Source organism: Prionailurus bengalensis, chromosome C1, assembly GCF_016509475.1.
Source record: "Prionailurus bengalensis isolate Pbe53 chromosome C1, Fcat_Pben_1.1_paternal_pri, whole genome shotgun sequence".
NCBI classification, from domain to species: Eukaryota; Metazoa; Chordata; class Mammalia; order Carnivora; family Felidae; genus Prionailurus; species Prionailurus bengalensis.
The window spans coordinates 886,448-910,559 of NC_057345.1; the positions used below are offsets into that span (position 1 = coordinate 886,448).

The 24,112-nt window shown below is 54.8% G+C and overlaps 1 protein-coding gene and 1 long non-coding RNA gene across 3 annotated transcripts; both read left to right on the forward strand.

Moving 5' to 3' along the window:
• Positions 1-23: 23 nt before the first annotated feature.
• LOC122479811 lies at positions 24-9,781 on the forward strand. Its single transcript, XR_006296441.1, has 2 exons — positions 24-205; positions 9,513-9,781. It is a non-coding gene; the product is annotated as an uncharacterized LOC122479811 (long non-coding RNA).
• Positions 9,782-13,856: 4,075 nt separating this feature from the next.
• GABRD (gamma-aminobutyric acid type A receptor subunit delta) lies at positions 13,857-23,253 on the forward strand. Of its 2 annotated transcripts, XM_043573568.1 has the most exons (9): positions 13,857-14,031; positions 18,677-18,789; positions 19,086-19,153; positions 19,249-19,469; positions 20,213-20,295; positions 20,736-20,873; positions 21,553-21,708; positions 21,943-22,154; positions 22,471-23,253. In XM_043573568.1, the coding sequence occupies exons 1-9, from the start codon at positions 13,964-13,966 to the stop codon at positions 22,768-22,770; spliced, it is 1,359 nt and encodes a 452-aa protein (XP_043429503.1). In that variant the 5' UTR covers positions 13,857-13,963; the 3' UTR covers positions 22,771-23,253. The 2 variants fall into 2 exon arrangements, with proteins under 2 accessions (XP_043429503.1, XP_043429502.1); XM_043573567.1 differs by lacking the exon at positions 13,857-14,031 and having other exon boundaries at positions 16,818-18,789.
• Positions 23,254-24,112: the final 859 nt, after the last annotated feature.

Sequence of the window (24,112 nt, forward strand, 5' to 3'; positions counted from 1 at the left end):
CGCGCGCCGCACGCAACCCCCGTTCTCGCGATGGTTCTGTCCGGCGCGCCCCGCGCAAGCGCAGTGCGCCCGGGATGCAGGCCGCGTGCGGAGGGGCTCGGAGAGGACGGCGCCGCTGGGAGGACCGGACCCGGCACCGGGTCGGCGCTCCGGGTTTGGCCCAAGGCGACCTAAGTTCGGACGGGCTGTCAACCCTGAAAACTAGGTGTGTTCACGTAAAATCTGCATTTCCCCTGCTTTGCGCAAGGGGCGGGGGGTGAGCGGGCACAACGTGCAGGCTGCGCTGGAGCGGAATCGAGCCTCGCCTCGCTCCCCCCCTTCCCCCGTCCCCCGAGGCCCGGGGTCGCCGTTATACCGTAACTCCTGCCCGCCTTTCCTGTCAGGCGACCTTCCTGGCGCGGGGGTGTGTGTGACGAAGGGCACCTCCCGCCAGGCCACGCAGGGGGCGTCCGGCCACCCGAGGGCGTGGGTGCACCTCTGCAGAGACTTGCATGTGACTTGCAAGGTGGCTGGCCCCGCTAGCCGCGTGCTGGCTTTGACCCCTGCCTCCTGGTGCCACAGTGAGGTCCAGGAAGTCCTTTAAGTTTGTGCAGGGAAGACGATCCATCAGGGCCACCAAGCCTCGCAAAAAGCGCAGCAAAGGTGGGAACGGTGGGAGCCAGCCGGTGGCAGCACGCTCCTGCGCCCTCATCGCCCGCTGGTGTTGGCCAGGGCTTCTCCCTGCTCAGAGTGAGGGACCTCGGGGAGACCGAGGTCACCGTATCAGCCCCCGGTGGTAGCCCCTTTACCAGAAATTCTACTTCTCTTCCCCACCCACGCACATGGCGACATGGTGGGGCTTCTTTCTCCCCAGCTTTGCCTTTCTGGGCCTTTCCACATTAACCATCAATACACTTTCTACTGTAGAAGGAAAGGAGAGCAAAAGACTGGAAACACTCCAGTGTTCACCAGTAGGAGCTGCGGGAAGAGGGTGTCGGGAAAGGTGTGCAGCCGCGCCCTGGAGCAGCTGTGAAAGACTGCTCCCAGGTTCTGTCCCAGAGTGGCCTTCAGAACGTATTGTTAAGAAAGATAATAATAAAGTTGCAGAACGGCGTGTATGGTATTTTGCTAAGGAGGGGTAGAAGCAGTAAGAATGTACATGGCTATTTTCCTATCTTGAGAGGTAACGTGCAAACGGTGACCCACCAGGGTCAGGAAGGTGAGGTGTGTGCAGAAACTAGATTTCTCCACATGCGCTTGTCCCTTTGGCTTTGGAACTGTGTAATGACAAAGCCAAAAGTAAATCAATTCCTAAAAATTGGAAGCAAAATGAAACAAATGATCCGAACGGTATGTCAGGTTGGGGGCTTAACCACACAGAAAATAGTTCAAGTGACATTAAAACCCAACACTTTGTATAAGTAATAACGGCAAAAAGAGCTGCAAAGAAATCTCAAACTGTTTGCATTAATCCTGGTCTTGGTAATAATATTGCCGTTGCTATTTTGGAATTGTGTAAAGTGGGATAGAGCAATTAAGTAGTGTGGTTAATATTAGGAGCCAATAAGGGCACCTGGGTGGCTCAGTAGGTTGAGCCTCCAACTTTGGCTCAGGTCAGGATCTCGCAGTTTGTGAGTTCAAGCCCCACGTCAGGCTCTGTGCTGACAGCTCAGAGCCTGGAGCCTGTTTTGGATTCTGTGTCTCCCTCTCTCTCCCCCTTCCCTGCTCATGCTCTGTCTCTACCTCTCAAAATTGAATAAACGTTAAAAAAAATTTTTTTTAAATATTAGATGCTTTTAAATATCAATGCTTTTAGCTTGAGAGAAGAGATGGAAAATAAGTTAAAAACCTGTAATCTTGGATTTCAATGGGAAATATTAGTATGACTTAATATCTTTTAAAAATGTATTTCTTAGCTCTATCCACTGGAGAGGTCTAGAACTGTCCAATATGGTAGCCACTGGACACATGTGGCTATTTAAATTGAAAATTAAATTAAAAAGGGGAGCCTGGGTGGCTCAGTCGTTTAAGCGTCCGACTTTGGCTCAGGTCATGATCTCACGGTTGGTGAGTTTGATCCCTGTGTCAGGCTCTGTGCTGACAGCTCAGAGCCTGGAGCCTGTTTCAGATTCTGTGTGTGTGTGTGTGTGTGTGTCTCTCTCTGCCCCTCCCCCACTCACAGTCTGTCTCTCAAAAATGAATAAATTTAAAAATGTTTAAAAATTAATTAAAATTAAATTCTTGAACAGACATCTTTACACCAATGTTCATAGCAGTGTTATTCATAATAGCCAAAAGGTGGAAACGACCCAAATGTCCATCAGTGGAAGAATGGAAAAACAAAATGTGATATGTATATATAGATACAATAGACTATTTAGCCATAAGAAGAAAGGAAATTCTGACACATACAACATGGGTAAACTTTGAAGACATTATGCTGAGTGAAAAAAGCCAGACACAAAAGAAGAAATATTGTTTGATTTCACTTCTATGAGGTACATGGAGTAGTCAAATTCGTAGAGACAGGAAGTAAAGCAGTGGTTGCTAGGAGGCGGGGGTGGGTGTGAAATGGGGAGTTAGTGTTTAATGGGGCAGAGTTTCAGTTTGGGAAAATGGAAGGGTTTTGGCCATGGGCGGTGGTGATGCTTGCAAATAATGTGAATGTGCACAATGTTGTGACCTGTACACTTAAAAGTGGTTAAAAAGGTAACATTTATGTCATGTATACTTTACTGTAAGAAAAACATTTCAATTAAATAACATTAAGAATTCCATTTCTTGGTTTCAAGCGTTCAATAGCCCCGTGTGGCTAGTAGCTGCTATATTAGGGCAGATATAAAAAGTCCTCATTGTTCTCCCGGGCTGCACTGGTCTAAAAACAAACCAATTCAGGACAAGCGAGCACTCTTAGCACCCAGATTGTTGTCCCTGCATGCCATTTCCCACCAAAACAAACCATAGCTTCATAGGAAGATGACTGATTTCAGATTTGAGGCAGAAAGCACACATGATGGGGGTGCCTGGGGGGCTCCGTTGGTTAAGCATCTGACTCTTGATTTCGGCTCGGGTCATGATCTCCCGGTTTGTGGGTTTGAGCCCTGTGTTGGGCTCTGTGCACACAGTGCAGAGCCTGCTTTGGGATTCCAGACTGCCCCTCCCCCACTTGCACAGGCACTGTCTTTCCCTCATAATAAATAAATAAACATCAACACACACACACACACACACACACACACACACACACAAGATGGTCCTGGAGCCTCTTATCAACAGAAAGCAAGGAAATTATCAGTGAGACTAGCATTGCATCAGAGGATTCGCTAGCCGGAGGCGCTCCCACTAGCCAAAGTAAGGACAATTTGAGTATCAAAAAGAAAAGTAAATATAACAGATTGAAGCATGGCAAATGTGTTAATATCCATGAGCGCATTAAAAAAATAAAATCTTCATTGATCATCTTTGACAGATGCTAGGATACTAAGTGACTATTCTGTGGTAGCAGCCAGCCATGGAGGAGGCTCCACTCTGATCTCCCTTCCAGAGAGAATTTTCATTCAACTGCTAGGAGTGCAGCTGGCTGCCCGCCAGGTTGAGTACGCTGAGTTCACTCTCTTTCTGGGTTGTCTCTGGTCAGAGATGGAGCATGGCGGGGGCTCTAGGTGGACCATACCCATCAACCCAGGACTCCTCTAATGGACAATCTCTGCTCCAAAGTTCCTCCAACCCCTTCCTTTGGGTTGGCCCAAACTTCGTTAGATTTGCATTAGAGTTAGATTCTCTCTGCCCGATCCGACTTCTTCCCATTTTCCATTCACAGGCTTCAGATCAGTATGGCAGTCTGCTGACTTCCTCGGCCCAATTTCACTCCCCACCCCCACTCCTGATCTTTCATAGCCATGAGCCCCCAATGAATCTCTTGCATTCTGAATGCCATCTCACGGTATGCTTACTAGAGGACCCAAATTAACAGAGTTGGTAGCAGCAATGGTCTGAGAAAGTAGATGGTGAGGTGGGGATTTGTAACTAGATCACTCGCTGCCCAGCTGGTAGTGAGCAGCTCATCCTGCATAGTGTGTGGACGCCTTGAGCAAGGAGGCAGCCCACTGGCAACATTTTCACCAGGAATAAATTGGGAGAAGAGTGACTCTTAGTACAGTGACTGAGAAGGATGTCTGTTTGGGAGGGTGACAGAGACATGCAAGCACGATGATCTCGCTGATGCTGACTGGCACTGGCACCCCGTCCAGGGATCTGAGAAGTTGGAGACAGTTAACAAATAACTGAAAGTAAGTGTATTGGCACGAAATGCAAAGGTGACAAAAGCAAAAATGAACAAGCGGGACTATATCAAACTAAACACCGTCTGCACAGCAAAGGAAGCCATCCACAAAATAAAAAGCAGCCTATGGAATGGGAGACAATATTGGCACATCATGTATCTGGTAAAGCATTAATGTCCAAAATATATAAAGAACTCGCACAACTCAATAGCAAAAAATCCAAACAATCCAACTAAGAAATGGGCAGAGTACATTTGCAACAACGTGGATGGAACTGGAGTGTATTATGCTAAGTGAAATAAGTCAGTCAGAAAAGACAGATAGATGATTTCACTCATATGTGGATTTTGAGAAACTTAACAGATGATCGTAGGGGAATGGAAGGAAAAATAAGATACAAACAGAGAGGGAGGGAAACCATAAGAGATTCTTAAATACAGAGACACTGAGAGTTGATGTGGGTGGGAGGTTGGGAGGGTGGGAAAAATGGGTGATGGGCATTGAGGAGAGCACTTGTTGGAATGACCACTGGGTGTTGTCTGTAAGTGATGAATTATGGGAATCTACTCCTGAAGCCAAAACTACACTGTATGTTAACCATTTGACGATTAAAAAAAAATGGGCAGAGTATTTGAATAGACATTGTCCCAAGGAAAACAAAGACATACAGATGTCCAACAGGTACATTGAAAGATGCTCAACATCACTAATCATTGGGGCAATGCAAATCAAAACCACACTGAGATATCACCTCACACCTGTTAGAATGGCTACTATCAAACAGACAAGAATTAACAAGAGTTGGCGAGGACGTAGAGAAAACAGAATCCTTGTGCACTTTGGTGGACATGTAAATCGATGCAAGCACTATGGAAAACAGCATGAAGTTTCCTCAAAAAATTAAAAACAGAGCTGCCTTGAATCTCAGTCAAGGTAGCTTTGCAATGCCAAGGTCAGGGTCCTGGTTGGGAAAACCTTGACACATCCGATGAGTGTATCTGGGTGGATGCCCCTAAAGGTTTTGGCTCCTCAGACTTTTCAGGAACTTTAGAGCCTGCAACGGTTGCTCACCCCTAACTAGGAAGAGCTAGCGTTCCCTTATGGGAAGATTCTGTAGAGGCTTCGAAAACAAGACAACAAGGTCCCTTTCAGTATCTGCACCCCCACCCCCTCCTGGTTGCCAGCCGGACAACTGGGGAAAAGTTGTAGCATAGCCTCATTAAATAAGTGCTGGGCCTGATAAGAGAGAAAGGGGTGTGAAAATTAGTAGCAGAAAAAAATCGCTAAAATGTAGCTGGGAGGTTATGCAGGGGGCGCTCTCAGGCCCTACCACTCCTCATCAACTGCTCACCCAAGAAGAGAGGGACCCTGCGGGTGGATGTTTCTTGAGGCTACTTCACCTGCAGGAAGAAAGGCTTTACTTATCACCCCAGCAACAGCTCAGCCAATGAGAGACGATCGCCAAGTCCAGCCAATGAGAGACTAACAAGCCCAGCCAATGGGAGACTCTCACAGCCCAGCCAATGAGAAGACACTTCACTTCAAACTCCTAGTTTGCTCCCCTGGACTTTTTGCCTATAACCGCGGGCCCAACTTACGTTCCCCCTCTTTGCTCTTTAAAAGAGTCCGCCTGCCCTTTGCTCTTTGGACTCACCAGTGGTTTTGCTGTAGTTTGCTTGCCCACGTGGCAATTCTCTTTTATTCCCCGATAAACCTATCTTTTGCTGGTAAGGTAACTGGAAGTTTTATTTTTAAGGCTAACAGGGGCTATCTGCCAAAGGAGCTGCGAGAATGAGCCATGGAATGGATTTTGAGGGTGCTTGATCAGGGGGCCAAACATGCGACTATAAAAGGGAGAGTTTGTTGACGTAAGGCATTCTCTCAGGATATGGATTTAATACCCTGGCAAGGACCCCAGGGGATAGGAAACTTGCTGCCAAAGTGGCTGAAAATCTTCCAAACTTGATGAAAACAATAAGCCCACAGATCCAAGAAGCTCAACAAACCTCAAGCAGAATAAATATAGGAAAATCGCACCAGGGCACATCATAATCAAACTGATGAAAATGAGAATTAAAGAAAAACTCTTTAGAACGCTCAGAGAAAAAATGCATTGCATACAGAGCAACAAAGTGACGTCAATAATCTTTTTGAGTGAGAGCAACCACACCATCCAGGGACAATGGGACAACAACTCGAAGACACTGAGAGAAAAGAAGAAAAACAAATAAAAACCACTGACCATTGAAACTTCTGTACTCAGAACAGCTTCGAAAAGTGAAAGCAAGTTTATGGCATGTGAATTATACGGCAATAAAGCTGTTACTTAAAAAAAATGTTTTTAAATGACGGCAAGCTTCTGCTTTTGACTGAGATGGCGTAACAGAGACAGATTTACCTTCCTGCCTGAAACAACTAAGGAACTGAACAAAATATGTATATACAAAGTGACATCAGCTGTCAGGTTTTTGGACACCAGGGAATTAAGGACAATGATCCCTGAGAGATGGGAGCAAGTTAGGTGAGCCCTTTGGGGATCCCAACTTCTTGCCTGGAGAAAGCTCCCAGGCCACTTAGAAAAGGCGGACCCAGGTGGAGCATGAGCTATAAGGGAAAATTGACAAAATGGATTTCATCAAGATTAAAAACTTTGTGGTGCCTTGGTGGCTCAGTCGGTTAAATGTCCAGCTCTTGATTGCGGCTCAGGTCAAGGTTTGTGAGTTGCACTCTGCAGACAGTGCAGGGCCTGCTTGGGATACTGTCTCTCCCTCTCTGCTCGTGCTCTCTCTGTCTCAAAATACATACATACATACATACATACATACATACATACCCAACCTTTACCTCTTGAAAGAATAGTTGCAAAAAATGAATAGACAATGGGGCACCTGGGTGGCTCAGTCACGTGGGCATCTGACTCTTGATTTTGGCTCAAGTCATGATCCCAGGGTCGTGAGATTGAGCCCTGTGTCGAGCTCTGCATTGAATGTGGAGCGTGCTTGAGATTCTCTGTCTCTGCCCCTCCCCACCCTGCTTGCTTGCATGTGTGCATGCACTCTTTCTCTGTCAAAAGAAAGAAAGAAAGAAAGAAAGAAAGAAAGAAAGAAAGAAAGAAAGAGAAAGAGAAAAAGGGAGGAAAAATGAATAGATAAGCTCAGACTGGGAGGAAGTATTTGCAAAACATACATCCAACAAAGCACTTGTATCTACAATATACAAAGAACTCTTACAAGTCAATAAGAAGACCAACGATCTCATTTTTAAATCTTGACAAAAGATTTGAAGAATTACATGAAGAGATGCTCAGTGTCAACAGTCATTAAGAAAATGCACATTAAACCCACGATGAGATGTCTCTACATAGTTACAAAAATGGCCAAAATTAAAGACTCCTAAGCACATGTGGATAGGGAAGCAGAGGATCTGAAAATCTTATCCCTCGCTGGTGGGAATACAAAATGGTACAGCCACACCAATATAGATTGGTAGTTTCTCATAAACATACATTCCCCTTAAGATCCCACAATCCTAGAAGTAGGTATTTATTCCAAGAAAATGAGAATGTGTGACCACACAAAGACTTGCACTTGAGCATTCAAAGCAGCTGTACCCCAAATGGGTGAAAACTGGGTACAGCCCGAATGTCCATCAGCAGGTGGGCGGAGGCAAACTGGGGTATATTCGTACAAAGGAACACTCCTCAGCAATAAAAAAATAAACATCCAGTCCACACTACTATGTGGGTGAATCTCAAACATTGTACTAAGTGAAAGAAGTCTACTTTGTTACTACTGTGCTAGGAATTCATGCCGTGTAACAAACGGCCAGGGACAGGGTGGATAAAACAGCACAGTTAGCACCCAGCTTTTGTAGGTCGGGGTCCCAGCTCTGTCTCTCACAAAGCTGTGACTAAGATATTGGCCAGGGCCACAGTCATCTAGAGGTTTGTCAGCTCTGTTGGACCAGGGGCTGACAGTCCCCCGTTCCCGGCCCGCTGAGCCTCTTGCCATATCGGCTCTGAACATGGCTGCTGGCTTCGTCAAAGTGAGCAAATAGAGTGCCAGCTAGACCCAAGTCACAGCTTTTTTACAAGCTGATCGTGGGAGTGATGTTTCGTCACTGTTGACCTATCACTGAAACAAGTCCGTGGATGCGGGTCCCATGCCAGGGAAGGGGTTGCCGAGTATCAGGAGGCATGGATCGCTTAGGCGACTGCCACCATCGACCTCATGCTGTGGGGTGCCATTTATATTATACTTTAGAAAAACAAAACTAGAGTGACAGAAAGCAGACGCTAGTGGTCACTTGGGACCGGGGCTGGGGGGAGATTGACCGCAAAGGGGCAGGAGGGAACATTTTAAGCTGGTGGAAAGGTGTAATGTCTTGATCGAGATGGTGGCTATGCAATCCTACGCACAGCTCAAAACCCATAAAATTGTATACTTAAAGTTGGTGCGTTTTATTATATGTAAATTGTATGTCAACAAAACTGATGGAAAATGAAATAAAATGAAACAGAACCTAGATCCAGGCCACAACCCCACAGGCCATGCCTGACCTGACCTGGAGCCCCCCCCCCCCACCCCCGCCTTACTTGCCTCCCCTCCCTCACGTCTTCTGTGACAGCCCGCACTGGCCTGACTTTGTCTCTTTTTGAACTTGCTGGCTCATTCCAGCCTCAGGACCTTTGCATTTTCTTTCTTTCTTTCTTTCTTTCTTTTTTAATTAAAAAAAAAACTTTAATCTCTACACTCAATGTGGGGCTCAAACACACAACCCAGAGACCAAGAGTTGCACATCCACCGACTGAGCCAGCCAGGCACCCCAGGACCTTTGCATTTTCTATTCTCTACCTAGAGCACCTACCTGGGCCTCGATGTGGCTGGCTTTTGCTCCAGGAGGGATAGGATATAATTCAAGTTTCAGCTAAAATGTTACCTCACCACAAGGTCTTTCCTGGCTGCCCTAACTGTCCCCCTTCACAGCAGGCATTTCATCCTTCACAACGGTTTGTTCGTTTACTAATGGTCCGTGTTCCACCCTCTAGAAGGGGAGCTCAGTGGGGATCGGGACCTTTTATATCTTCTTCGCACCCAACATCTAGACGAATACTTGGCATGCAGCAGGCTGGATAATCCTACTAATATTGGCTAAATGAACATTGATCTGTGTGTGGGGTTTTCTTGAGGAAGTTTGATGAAGGTCATTGAATATTAAGTATAAAAAAGATTACTGTTTTTATTTTTCTAGCGTCCTGTCCAGAGGACCAGCACGGAGGACCAGTGAGAGGTGAGGGAAGCACAGTGTCTTCCTGTCACAGAGTTCGGGGGGGCAGCCTCACCCCCGCTGCCAGCGGGACCCCCTTCTCCCCAGCGGCTCCCCGAGAGTTTCTGTGTGGTTGATTCCGTGTGGCTCTATCCCAAGTGGAATGTTTTCCCCACTGGACTGACCGCCTTTGTTGTTAGGAATGCTAATTTGTGTTTAATGTTTGCTGCCACGTGAAAGAATTCAAATCACTACTTTGTTTTTTTGAGAGAGAGTGAGCGGGGGGAGGGGCTGAGAGGGAGGGAGAGAGACAGAATCCCAAGCAGGCTCCATGCTGTCAGTGCAGAGCCCAATTCGGGGCTCGATCCCACAAACCGTGAGATCATGACCTGAGCCGAAATCAGGAGTCAGACATTTTACTGACTGAGCCACGTAGGCATTCCCGAATCACTGCTTTAAAAAATACAAAATAGAAGAATAGAATTCTGACTTCGCCACATTAAATATGACCAGGTTTTTTTTAAGTTTATTTATTTTGACAGAGAGAAAGCATGAGTGGGCAGAGGGGGAGGGAGAAAGGAAATCCCAAGCAGGCTCTGCACTGTCAGCACGGAGCCTGAGGCAGGGCTCGAACCCACAAACCGTGAGATCGTGACCTGAGCTGAAGTTAGATGCTTAACCTACTGAGCCACCCAGGTGCCCCTAAACGTGACCAATTGTACTTGCGTGTCTATTTAACTCGTGTAGAAAACATTCTGAGTGGCCAAGTTCGATTGTGCATTGGTTCTCAGGGCCTTGATTACTGAGAGCAGCATCCCAGCTAAGCCCTGTTTCCTGTGGGCCCGTCCTCTGTCTAAGCAGACAGACGACCTCAGGCGACTGCAAGTAGTTTGCTTTTGATCTTTTCTGCCAAGTTTCCTCAGCTTCTCAAATGAATAGATTTCATCTGAAAATCATAGCGTTAATAATTACATCCTGAGCTCGAGAAAATTCTTCTGTGTCCCTGCCATTTCTCTATTTGGTGCATTTTTCCCCAGGAAAATAATAAAGCAACCTCACAAATATATCAGGCAGGGATTTTAAATTTAGCTAGTGCTGTTTCCCCTCCCGGATCCCTATGACTCACCTCTACCTCCCGGGGCCCATCCTGCTGCCAGGATGGGTTCAGGCCAGCTCTCCGCCCAAGCTGTAGACTTAGTGCCGTCCCTTCCCTTTATCTGTGAGCACCCGGCAAAGTGATTACCCAAAGGGTAAATAATACAAAAAAGCTGCAGGCCGATGATTTCAAGAACCAAATAGACCAGCAGACCACACTTTTGTGGCTTTTCTAGATGCAGCCTAGGGCATTGGTGTGCTCTGTCCCGGGGAAGTGTTGCCCGTGACTCCCGGGGACTAACTAAGGAGACGGTTTCCATACCTTCCAGGGCCGAATGCATGATTGTCCTGCTCAGTGCCATATGGGGAGAGCATGACGCCTCCCTGCACTAAACAGGAGAAAGAGACAGACGTCACTGCCCTGAGCTTGAGACCAGAGGGCTCTGCATGGGTCCTGCCTGACGGAGAGGTCACCATGTCGAAGGGAGGCCATGGAGAAGTTGAGTAGATGTGCAGGGATCAAACGCGTTAGGTTTGAAATTTGAGTTCTTTTTTATCTTCATTCCCGTGGTCTGGCACCAGGCCTCCTGTTCTGTGCTCTTGGTGGTACCAAGAAAGGGGCTGGGGCTGTCGGGGCGTCTGGGGAAACAGCAGAGACCTCATCTGAAACAGAGAGCCTTCCACTGGGGGAGACCTCTTCTTACGGATTTTGAGTTTCATCAGAGTCGTACTTGGAGGGTGGGTTCTCCCCCCCCCCCATAACAGGCATGGAATTAACACAGGGAGTAACCTACATATTTTCCAGAGAAGGGAGGTGGCCTGACCCAGACCTATGACTCGGGGAGCATTTCCTGAATCCTCCAAGGGAGGGGAGAAGTAGGCTGTTTCCATTTCACAGGTGTGGATGATGCTGTAGTCTGGGGCTCGCCTCAGCCAGGCCGGTGGCTGGCCAACGCAGAACCAAGGGCCTGTTTCCTGACCTTTGGTGGGGCTGCCCTGCATTGGCTCTCTGTTCTGGGGCAGCTGGAGCTTGTCTGAATGGGGCTGAGAATGAAAAAGGGGGGGGGGGGCACTACCCGGTTACATCCAGAAGTGGCCAGAAGCTAATTTTCAAAAAACTTGAAGCAGGAGTAATGAAAATCCCCATTCTTCAGATCCAAACAGACCAATCAGGGGCAATGGAGAACTAGAATGAAGCTTGCAGACTCTGGGGAAGAAATTAAGCGTTTCGACTGAAGGCCACTAAATATCCTGGTTACTCCGGACAGAGCTGCTTCTAGAGAGATCTGCGGGAGGTGCACCATACGGCAGGTGGCAGGTCGGGTGTGTGCCCGCCACTTCCTTCCCTCTTTCTCTATTCACGGCTTTGAAACATGCTTGCCTCCAGGGCTTGAGGAAGATGAGGCCATTTGGTGAGAAAACAGCCAGAGCTATGGCTAGAATACCCGTCCAGTACAGCTTTGCAGTGGAAGGTTTAAGGTTAATTTTATGCCTCAGGTAATAGAGGCAAGTGAAGAAAATAGCGATAGAGTCTGGTTCACCTTGAACTAATTGAATCAAGTGATTCAAGGTTAACACTATTTCTCAGAGGCTGTCAGCCCCTGGACCTTCTCAAATGCAGAAAGGGGTGTGTGGGTGAGCCCCGCCTGGCTGCCTGACCAGCACAGAGATCAAAACTTGGGACTGAAAGGCAGAAACCCCGAGCAGCAAAGGTGCTGCTGACCAGGCTCATTTTGCTGGCTTTTGGAGACTCTGAGCCTGTGTCCTTGCCTACATTTATTAAGCACTTGTTATGTACCAGAGGCTTAGACATGAGGGGCTCTGTGAGGAAACAAGCAGATAAGATCCCTGTTCCGGTGAGGGAGTCATAACAGTGCCAGTGGGTGCTCACAGCCCGTGCTCTGTGCCAGGTCGTCCTCTGGACACTTTGTGAGGGTTGAACTCCTTACTCTCCCAAAACGTGTGCAGAAGGACACCCGGGAATGAGGCCAGGAGGCCCCAAGACTTGTCCAGAGCACACGCACGTATGTGCAGCGTGTGGTCATTCTGGGATCAATGCTTCCATACAGAGAGAGAGCCCAAAGAGGGCTGGCACAGCCCTGCAGGGAGGCGTTCACGCTGAGACCTGACTGGCTCTCTTAGGGCCCGTTCCTGGCTTCAGGATAGAAAGCTGGGAACCAGCCCCATCCTTGGACACTTGGCACTCAAGGCTGTGCTGGAAATTCCCAGCAACAAAGCCCTTTCTCCCTGCCCCTTTCTGGCCAGCGTCTGCAGTCATGGGAGCAGACTTAATGCCCTCCGGGACAAGTTTGCCCGTTCTTGGTGTTTTCATGGGAATTCACTTTCTGTTGTCAGCTGATATGGAGTCCAGAAGTGAATAAATGAGACCCAACAGAGATTAAAGTTTGTGATGTCTTTTGAGGGGAATTGCGCACAACTTCTGTTGGAAAGAATTCAAATAGAGAATGCTTAGGGCCTTGACTTCCTCAGCGCTTCGCGGGCCGCAGAGGGCAGATGTCACCTTCCTTACAGCCCAGCCATCTGCAGTGCCCTTCCAGAGGCGGGCACAGGTGTGACGGAGCCTGACCAGGCGGGACAGAGAAGTCGCTGCATCCTGTGACCAGGACCTCAGCCAGAGGAGCAGCTGCACTGCCCCCCACCCCCCCACTTCCCTCCCCATCAGGCCCACCCAGGGGGGCAGTGGTCGCTCGGGCTCTGGCTCTGCCGCGAGTGTGAGGGGCTTGGAAGGAGCTGCGGGTTGGAGGGCGGGGGGTCTCTCCCAGTAGCCGGTAAGGCGCAGGAACGCTAGCCCCCTCCCCGCACCCGCCAAGTCTCCGGGACCTGTGACCCCCACGAACAGCCCCGGGACGAGGTTCACCGCGCCCGTCTGTCTGCAGGCGCCTGGCCAGGCAGCGGGAGGCTGCGACCAAGCGGGTCGTGGGCCTGGGTCGCCTCCCTGGCAGCGGTGGTGCGACGGGGAGTGCGGGACCCCCCCTCCCCGGGCCCGGAGCGCGGCCCGCCAGGGAGGGGGGCGCGGCCAGGACGGGCGGGAGCCCGAGGCGGGGCAGGGCTGCGTGGCCCAGGCGCGGGGAGGAATCGGCGCGGCTCCCAAGTGCGGCGGGGGCGCGGCGGCAGGTGGGGGCGGACGGGCGGGGCGGCCCGGTTCGGGGCGGGGCGGGCTCCGGGCTCCGCGCTCGGTCCGCCCTCGCGCCCGCGCCGCGCGCCCTCCCCGCTCCCCGCCCCGCCTGTGCCGCTGCCGCGGCCGCCGGGAAGAACTTCGCGAGCGCCCGCGACCGGCCGGACCCCGGCGCCGCCCCCGGTCCCCGCCGAGCGCCGAGGCCATGGACGCGCTGGCCTGGCTGCTGCCCCCGCTCCTGATGCTCTGCGCGCAGCAGCACCGCGGCGCCAGGTGAGCGAGCCGGGTCCGCGCGGCGCCCGGGGCCGCCCTCGGTCTTCCTCCCCGCCCCCACCCCGTCTACCCCCGTCTTCACCTCCCCCGTCGACTCCAGTCTTCGTCTCCCCTCTCCCCGCGAGCACCCCACCCCCACCCCATGTCCCCCGCGGGCCCCTAGCTCCGGACTCACCGCTGCCCTTGGGGCCGCCCCCGGGTGCTGTCCGCCGTCCCGGTGCTGAACCGGCGCCGCCGAGCTGCGCGCGGACGTGGGAGCCGCTCCCAATTCCCGCCCCCCCCCCCCGCCCCGGTGCCTGGGCTCGCGTGGGGTCCTCGGCCCCAGCGGCACCTGGCCGGTCCCTGGCTGCTGGTGCCCCTCCAGGCGCGGGCTGAGCGCTCGGCGCGGCACGAGCTGCAGGGAGGAAGACAGGAACCATCCCGCGGACACGGGGGAGGAGGAGGCTCCCCTTCCCCATGGGAGCCGAGCTGCACAGACACGCTTCCGCTGCAGCCCGCAGGGCTGGGGGGACGGCATGAGGGCTGTGTGTGGTCGCTAGAAAGTTCGGGCCCAGGACGCTGTGGAGTCTCCTTCCAGGGGCCATTTCAAATGGCAGCCACTCAACTCTGGAGCATGCAGGTGGGAAGGAGCGAGCTGCCTCTGGGGGTGGGGGGCGGTGAGGGGGTGGAGGACAGAGAAGACTCAGGATTTCTAACTGCTGGGGGAGGGGAGGAGGGCTCTGTCTCCCCAAGGAAGGAAAAGGCTAAGAAGGAGGGTCCCCATAGATTGTGGCTTCCTCCCTTTGGCTTCTAGGGACCAGTAGGGTCCCCAGCGTCTTCTCTGTTCTCTGGGGACTTGAAATGGGCTCCAGGTAGTCTGGCATCCCATGGCCATATGCCCGCCACCTTCCTGGGAGTTGTGAGGGCCCTTTTTGAAAATCATCTAGGTGCATGGGCTGCAGACAACCAGAGCAAATACAGCACACCCCTCTGCCCCCCAGCATTCCGGACTTCTGGGCAATCAAGTGCTGTCAAAGGCCTTAGAAACTGGAAATGGTTGAACATCAGCCTGTGTTTGGGCTGTAGGCACTCAGGCAGCATGTGACACGGAGGTGGGGGGATGTGGTCAGAATGTCCTTGTTTGTGGGGTGGGGGGCAGAGCCAGGAAGGTCTGAGTCTGGCCATAGGGTGGTCATCGTGCCGAAGGTCACAGGCAATGTTGATCTGCCCCTGTCCTCGGAAGACTTCATTCTCTTATCCGCCTCCATGGCCCTTTTCCCTTTTCCCACTTCAAGGTAAGGGGAAGGGCAAAGCATTGAGGCGTGGCCGTGGATGTATGTGCTGGAGGCCTGGGATCAGCTGTTGGTCCAGCATAGCCACGTAGCTGTGATTCTGGAGTCCAAGCTGCTCTGAACCTCAAAGCCTCAGCCCAAGTTTGACACCAAAACTCATTTGGTGGCCAAGCCTGTTCTGCTCTGACGTGAAGCTCACTCACCCTACTTTTGGGACCTGTTTGTACTTTCCTGCTGGGAAATTCTCCAGACCACCCCCGCCCCCATCCCAAGTCCATATGTACATTATATCGCCTTTCTAAAAACTGAAACATCCTGGTCTCTGTCCCACATCTGGCTTGGAAGTGGGGGTAACGGGTGTGCCCGTCTGCCCGTGCAGGAAGGCTGGAAGGCTGTGGCCCCGGCCGGAAGGAGAGCCTCTGGGCTTCTTGGGCCTTGGCGGGCGACCTTCAGACAGTGCAGTGCTGTCAATCTGGCGCCTCCTCCCCTGCCAGCTTCCTGTCCCTTCACCCTCCACTCCAGAAGCAGGTCAGCACCCTCCTTTCCCTCGGTCTCCAGGTCCTCACATCCGGAGTGGTAGGGGGACAGGAGATGCCTGTCCTGGCTGCCGCTGCTCAGGTCACATCCTGGGCTTCCCAGCAGGAAAGTCTCGGTGGGTTAGAATAGATGTGCTGTGCAGCGTTTGTGGGTTGGGTCAAAGCTGTGCCTTCCCTGAGTCTGAAGACCCACTCATGTGGCAGGGGCCCGAGCTTGCCGGCTGCACACCCTCGTGGGTGGCCCTCTGGATTGCTGGCACCTCCACCTCCCTGGAGAAGCTGTGTGTGTGGCTCCTGCTTTGCTAGCTCACCGTGCGACTGTCGTGCTGTTCCTCTTATCCTTGGTAACTGAGGGGCCAGCGCAGCGAGTGCTGCTCCGAGAGCAGAGTTGCCAGGGACTGTGGGCTTGTGTGTGCACGCTGGAAGGGTCCTTGCAGGGAGGAGGGCCCCACCGCCTTGCTCAGCTGCACCCACCTTTCCTCTCTGGCCCCAGGGGCACGGACAAGTGACAAGGGTGGGCTTGTTTACTCAAGGGGCCAGTCGAGGGAGGGAGGCCTGATGGCGCCCGAGCAGCCGCCGCCAGTGTTTCACGGCGCCCACTTCACCCCAGGAGTTTGAGCATGTGTCTCTGAGTTTCTCTGTCTGCACAACGGGAGCCCCCACCCTAGGCCATCTTGGGTTTCAAGGCGACCAGATGAGGCAGAACCTCTCCCCCAAGGTGCTGATCAGAGGCACCACGACCTCCCCCCACATAGAGTGTGTACCCCGTCCACTCCTTCACCTGCCCACCTAAACCGTGCGAGGAAAGCAGGGCTCTCCAGCACCCGGGCTAGCATTAGTACATCCTCCTTGGATGGCCCTCGACATCTCTTCACGGCTGGAAAAATGAACAGCCCCTGTGCTAGGTGAGAAGTGACACGGGGCAGGGAGTCCGTTCCCTTCACGCCTCCTGGGGGTGGCCAAGTCTAGGAAACCCACTGGCATCCTGCCACTTCAAGGCGAGCTTTGTGGCCGGGGGCTCACCTGTGGCCTTGCCTTGTGCCCGGGAGTGGGCACGGGACCCAGCTGAGGGAAGGGGCGCCTGCCTGTGCCACCACCCTGAGGCCGGAGAGGGATGGTATGTCTCCCGACAGCCTTGTTCCCGGCAGGCAAGCTGCTGCAGCAAGATGGCAGCTGGGCCAGTCCAAAAATAAAACCTAATTCGAGTCCCTTTACGTCTGATCGTTAGGGTGACCTCCATTTGCACTTTTCACTGTGCTTTACTTGGGTCCAGACTTCATTCAGTTCCTCCTTATACTTTGTTAGCAAATCACCGGCCCTACCCCCACCCTGGACCAGACCGGGACGTTGCCTAGAGGCCCTAAGGTGGTCCTACGGGATAGGTCAGGGGTTTGTGAGTGTCCTTAGCTAGGGAGCTCCTGGTTCAAGTTTGACCTTCTTCCAAGGACCAGCGTGTGGGACAGAGGAGGGGCTGGGTGCCCAGCTGCTGGTGCTTCCCTAACCCAGGCAGCCTTCCAGGTGTTTGAGAACCCACCCATGAGTGCAGCGTCATTACAGATAACACAAGAGAGTCATTCTTGAATGCCCTCCTGAATGCCCCCCTCACTTCCTGCCTGACTGTGGACGGGCCTTGCCCTGTGGGCGGGAGGGGGTGGCTGTGTGACTTCCTGGGGCCTGCAGTAACAAGTGACCACAGGCTAGGGGGCTTAATAGACATTTATTCCTTCCCAGCTCTGGAGGCCAGAATCCCAAGATCAAGTCCGAGGGCAGGGTTGATTCCTTCCGGAGGGTTCTGGGGGAGGATCCGTTCCACGCTTCTGTCCAGCCCTTGGTGTCCCCTGGCTTGTGGCTGCATGTCTCTGGTCGCTGCCTCTGTTGTCACATGTCCTTCTCCCTGTGCGTCTGCTTTCTCTTCTTACAAGGACACCACTCATTGGATTGAGGGCCACCCCAATCAAGCGTGGTATCATCTTAACTAATTATAGCCCAATTTCCAAATAAGGTCCCATTCTGAGGTTCTGGGTGGACATGAGTTTTGGGTGACCCGGTTCACCCCAGGACAGGTAAGCACAAGGAGGGGTGGGTGGGTGGACTGCTGGGGGGCTTTGGGCAGTCTGGCGTGTACAGGCCACAAGATGCCACGTGTGGAACGCCCCTGCAGCCCTGCCAGAGACGACCAGCACAGGCTGTCATTTGGACTAGTCTGCAGCCACTGGCACGGCCCCAGCCACTCTGGGGTCAGGCTAAGCCTCAGGAGCACATGACAACTGGGGATCACTGCCGCCAGGGCTGGGCCTGCCTGGAAAGGCACAGAGAGCAGGAGGTCGGCTCCAGCGTCCCCATGGGCCCTTAGCCTTGGCCTGGGTCAGGTGTGGGACCTCACCCATCCCCTCCTCCTCTCTGTTCTCACCTTCCTGGTCACACAGCTCTTCTCCCAGGTCACCTCCTACAGGACACTTTGCCATCAGAGGCTGAAAGGGGGGCCATGTGCCTTGTCAGGGTCCTCCAAGGCTCTTCATCCAGAGTCCCCAGGGGCGGGGGCTCTGGGCTGGCCACCCTCCTCGAACCAGTTGTGGAGGGAGGCTGGGGACTCTGTGTGACCTGGAAGGCTCACTCAAGGCTAGGTGGGCCGGCGGAAGCTGAGCAGAGGCTGGTGGGTGAGGTGGAAGAGTCCTGGGGCTCCTCGTTTCTGGCAGGATTCACTGGGACTGGCCAGGTCCAGCCTGGAGGGGCTCTCGCCGTGGTCTCCCCCGCCCACCCCTGGCTTAGGTGCCGAGGAAGGGAGCTGGGCTCCGTCCCTGGCACCCTGCCTGTGACCAGTGGGCCTTGCGTTTCCAGAGCAATGAATGATATTGGGGACTATGTTGGTTCCAATCTGGAGATATCCTGGCTTCCCAACCTGGATGGCTTGATAGAGGGCTATGCTCGCAACTTCCGGCCTGGCATTGGAGGTGAGGGCGGCCAGTGGGGGCACGGGGGAGTCTCCTGCGTCCGGCTGTGGGGGTGAGCCCTGCCGGCCCTGGGCTGGCTCCCTCGAGGGGTGCGTCTGTGGTCCCCAGGGCATGTGTCACACCTCGACGGTAGCCCCCCGCCCCCAGGAGACAGCTGGGAAGGTGGGTCTTCTCAGAAGGGTCTCGTGGCAGACTCTCTCCAACATGGTCTTCCCTGCAAAACCCTGGCTGACCCCTGTCCTGCCTGCCTGGGCTTGCACTGGGTGGGGAGCCTGGCTTCAGCCTCTTCCCTGCAGGGCCTCCTGTGAACGTGGCCCTCGCCATCGAGGTGGCCAGCATCGACCACATCTCAGAGGTGAACATGGTAGGTGCTGGTCAGCCTCCACCCACCCCTGGCTGTGGGCCCCCACGAGAGGAGCGGGGCTGACGGCCAGTGGCCCTTCCCGCCTCCCACTGCAGGAATACACCATGACCGTGTTCCTGCACCAGAGCTGGCGGGACAGCAGGCTGGCCTACAACCACACCAACGAGACCCTGGGCCTGGACAGCCGTTTCGTGGACAAGCTGTGGCTCCCGGACACCTTCATTGTGAATGCCAAGTCCGCCTGGTTCCACGACGTGACCGTGGAGAACAAGCTTATCCGGCTGCAGCCTGACGGGGTGATCCTGTACAGCATCCGGTGAGCCCTGGACCGGCCCCCCCAAGATGCTCAGACGGGAGCCCGGATGGGTCGTCCGTCCTCTGGCGGCGCCCCATACCGCCTGGTAACGGCAGCTGCAGAGGTGGCCGCGGGAAGAAGCCCACGGATGCAGCTCTGTGGCCAACACGGTGGCTTTTGGGTTTTCACGTGGGGGTGAAATTCACATAACATACAATTCACCATTTGAACGTGAAGGATTCAGTGGCATTTAGCACGTTCTCAGTGTTGTGCAAACATCCCGTCTGGCTCCAGAAGGTCTCATTCCCCAGGAAGGAGACCCCACGCCCATTAGTGCTCGCTCTCCATCCGTCCACCCGCCCCACCGACCTCACCTTCCGGATAAAGTGAATCATACGGCGCGTGACCTTCTGTGTCTGCCTTCTGTCCTTTACCCAGCACAGTGTTTTTGAGGGTCACGGTGTTTACCGGGATGTCATTTCTGTTTACGGCCGAGTAACCTTCCGCCACATGGTATCCACTCATCCGTCCGTGGACACTGGACCGTTTCCACTTTTTTGGCTATTGTGTGTTGAGCTGTCCCGAACATACATGTGCATGTATGAATATGTGTTTTCGGACCTGTGTCTTTTAAAAACAGAGTTAGCGGCCAACATTTTAAAAACCAGGAGATTAAAAAAATCTGGGGGGTGGGGCAGGAGGACCTCAGGATTTCGGGAGCTGGCCTCGCTCCTGGAGGCCTCACCAGCATGTTGTCTGGGCAGAATCACCTCCACGGTGGCCTGCGACATGGACCTGGCCAAATACCCCATGGACGAGCAAGAGTGCATGCTGCATCTGGAGAGCTGTGAGTGCCCCTCTGGGGCCGGGCAGGGGGCTCTGCTCAGCAACTGTGCTGCGGGGGGAGAGGGGACTCGGGCCGCCAGGGACCTTTGCAGCCGGCCTGGCTCGGGGACAGGGAAGCGTCTGGGATAGGACCCGTGGAGCGAGGAGCCTGGGCTGAAGAGAAGGCAGAGAGGGAGCTGGAAGGCCTGGGCGGCCCGACCCTCTTCCCACGGGTCACAGACGGGTGTGCAGCCCAGACAAGGCATGTATTTGTGTCATCGAGCCAGCGTGACAGCCCCTGCGAGTCACCTAGAGATGGCGGCCTGCCCTTTCTCCAGCTCTCCTGGTCCTGTCTGCCTGCCGGAGGTTGGGCACGGCCACAGGCCTTCTCCACCCTGGCTGGGTGTCCTGTGCTGTCCCCTGCCCCCTGTGCCGGGGACACCACCTGGGGCTCTCCTGCAGATGGCTACTCATCCGAGGACATCGTGTACTACTGGTCTGAGAACCAGGAGCAGATCCACGGGCTGAACAAGCTGCAGCTGGCCCAGTTCACCATCACCAGCTACCACTTTGCCACGGAGCTCATGAACTTCAAATCGGGTAACGCGGCTTCTCGCGGCCTCTTCTTGGGAGCCTGGCTCGCGGTTTTCTAGCACTTTTAACCAAGCCGTTAGTTGGCTCTGAGGACCCCCTGAGGATGCCCCTGGAAAAGCACCGATGGGCACAGGCTGCACCCGACCGAGGGACTCAGGGCGCCACGGTGCGGATGTGGGTCAGGCTCTCTCTGCCTTGTTCCTCGGTCCTTGGTTGCTTCCTGCAGGCTCTCAGTGCTTGCGGTTTGGGGGGGGGGGCACGAAGGGTGTGGGGCTCACCTGGGGCTGCCTTTGTCCTGACCCCTCCTGCCCCTTCCCAGCTCCTACTGCCTGCTCATTGGTGCCAGCCAGCCCAGCTGGCTCTTTCCTTTCGCTTGGCTGGGCTCCAGGGAGGGCTGGAAGAGCTGGCCACACTCCGGGAGAGTGCCCTGGGCCAGTGCAGCACCGGGATCTTTCTCCTCTCCTGCCTCCGGGTGGCCCTGCCTCTCTCCCAGGACAAGGCCCAGGGCACAGGAGACTCCTGATCCATCAGGCTGTGTGGGGAAAGTGGGAAAGGCAGGGGTCTGAGGCTCGAAGTGGTGCCCCCCTCCGTGCCTGCCAAGCCCTCCTCTCCACCCGCACCCCCAGACCCCCGGTGCCACAGTGTGTGGTGGGTCAGGTCCCGGCAGGGAGTGTTTCTCCCGCAGCTGGTCAGTTCCCTCGGCTCAGCCTGCATTTCCACCTCCGGAGGAATCGGGGCGTCTACATCATCCAGTCCTACATGCCCTCCATCCTCCTAGTTGCCATGTCCTGGGTCTCCTTCTGGATCAGCCAGGCAGCGGTGCCCGCCAGGGTGTCTCTAGGTACGGGGCCCTGACCTTTCCTCCGAGGGAGCTGGTGAAAGGGCGGGAGCCCAGAAGCAGGGCGCCAACCCTGCTCCCCATGAGCCCATGTTTTGCCTTCCAGCCCCTTGTTCCAAGCCAGTGGCCAGCCAGGCCTGGTCACGAGAGTCTGAATTTCACTTGGGCTTGGGGCAGGGGTGGGGAGGGCAGGGAGGTGGCAGGGGCCCCAGCAGTGGCACCACCCATTCCCGGCAGGCATTACCACGGTGCTGACCATGACCACGCTGATGGTGAGTGCCCGCTCTTCCCTCCCGCGGGCCTCGGCCATCAAGGCGCTGGACGTGTACTTCTGGATCTGCTACGTCTTCGTGTTTGCTGCCTTGGTGGAGTATGCCTTTGCCCACTTCAATGCTGACTACCGGAAGAAGCAAAAGGCCAAGGTCAAGGCCACAGAGCAGAGAACAGAGGTGAGGCTGAGCCTGTGGGCGCTCTTGTGTTCAGCACCAAGGACAGCCCCCCCCCCCCCCCCCCATGCCCTTCACACACACCCCCCGCCATCGACACAGAGGGGCAGTGCTGGTGGGGCCACTCTTCCTGGGACCAACTCAGGACCCTCTGCCTACTGCTCTGGGGGGTTCGCTTGCAGCCCCCAGGCACAGGAGAGCAGGCCCTGCCTGCTGCTGCTCACAGCGACACTTGCTGAGGGACTCAGCCGTGGCCCGGGTGGGGGGTCCTGGAGCAGAGCCCGCCCTTGGCTCAGCCCTGCCCCGTCCCCCTGTGCAGATGGACGTGAAGAATGCCATTGTGCTCTTCTCCCTGTCGGCCGCTGGCGTCACCCAGGAGTTGGCAGTGTCCCGCCGGCCCTGCCGCACACCTGGGAACCTCATGGGCACCTACAGGTGTGTGGAGATGGAGACGGGGGAGGCCAAGAAGCGGGGCGGGCGCCGCTCGGGGGGCCAGGGAGGCCTCCGTGGGCTTTTCAAGCCCATCGACGCAGACACCATCGACATCTACGCCCGCGCAGTGTTCCCTGCTGCCTTCGTGGCGGTCAATGTCGTCTACTGGGCAGCCTACACCATGTGAGGCTGCAGGTACCTATCCTGAATAGGCTGCTTCACCTATCCTGGAGCCCACGGCCACCGGGCGAAAGGCTCTCGGGTGGATCTGCCCCCTCTGCCTGTTTCGAAGGGGGCGTGACAACAGGCCGCGTGAAACAAGAGGAAAGCCTCGGCCTCCCTAAGTACCCCAGGCGCTGTCCCCACCATCACCTGGAAGACCACCCGGGGCTCTCCCACGCACCTCTCCTGCAGACCCCCGGCCCAGCTCCCCCTTAGCGGCAGGGTCCACCTGACCCAAGGCTGAGCCAGGCAGGCTCGTGGCCTCTGGGAAGCTATGCATTTGACTCACAAAACAATCCTGATTCTAGGCACTTGCTCTGTGGGCTTGGGACCGGGTCACGGGAGGAGGCTGGCAGTGGGCGGTGCTACTCTCTTGGTAAAGTGGTGGAGAAGGGCGTCCACGGGCCTTTGGTCCCAGCATGAAATAAAACAAAGCGTTTGGCTGCTGGCTGCGTTCTCTGTTGCTGCGGCTGGGCCGTGGCCGCACCCTGGCTGCCCGGAGAGCTGTCCTGGAGCCGGGGGCTCCATGGGCTCGAGACAGAGGGGCTTGGAGCTGTGTCCCAGAGGCGAGCCATGTGGCCACGTCCTTGGGCCTTGGTGGGAGGGGCAGAGATGCAGGGTCCTGGAGAGAGGCTCGAGGAGTCACCCCTCCCCCCTTGGTCTCGGTCCCGTGGCCAGGGTGCCATGACACTGCCTTCTCGGATGTGGCGATGGGTAAAAGGGGGCCACTGAGTCCCCAGTCCCCACCACGCACATGGGGCGACACGGTTGCAAGCAGGGTGATGGGAGTTGTCCGTCACTGGAGATCTGACAGGCAGCTCTTACTAAGGGTGTCCGGGTTTTCCATGGCACCAAAGCTAGGTGAGCCTTCACACTCGGAGGAAACAGGAGCGGCAGTGAGAGGACCGGACCGCTCTGCGGTCGCTGTGGGGCCCGGGAAGCCGGCTCCCACGGACAAGGTCAGCCAGGCCCGTGCCGTGCTGTGGTCAAGGAGGCAGCCGGGCAACTGCCCTGCTGGCCCCGCGGTGCCCTCCCGGTGGGCCCCAGCCCGAGCCACCTCAAGGGGAGCATGACGATGACTCTGTGTGAATCAGACTTTGTGAATCGGGTGGTCCTACCATCCGCCCCCAGCCTGCACAAACTGCCCAGGGGTCTGCAGTGTCTCCAGGCCCTGGGGACGGGACGCTAGAGGACGCCACTCACAAAAGGGCTCAGTGGACCATTGAGGTCCAGGTGTTCCAGCACGGGGGTGCCGGGCAGCCGCTCCCAGAAGACCAAGGCTGCGTCCAAGGGCAAAGGAGGGGATT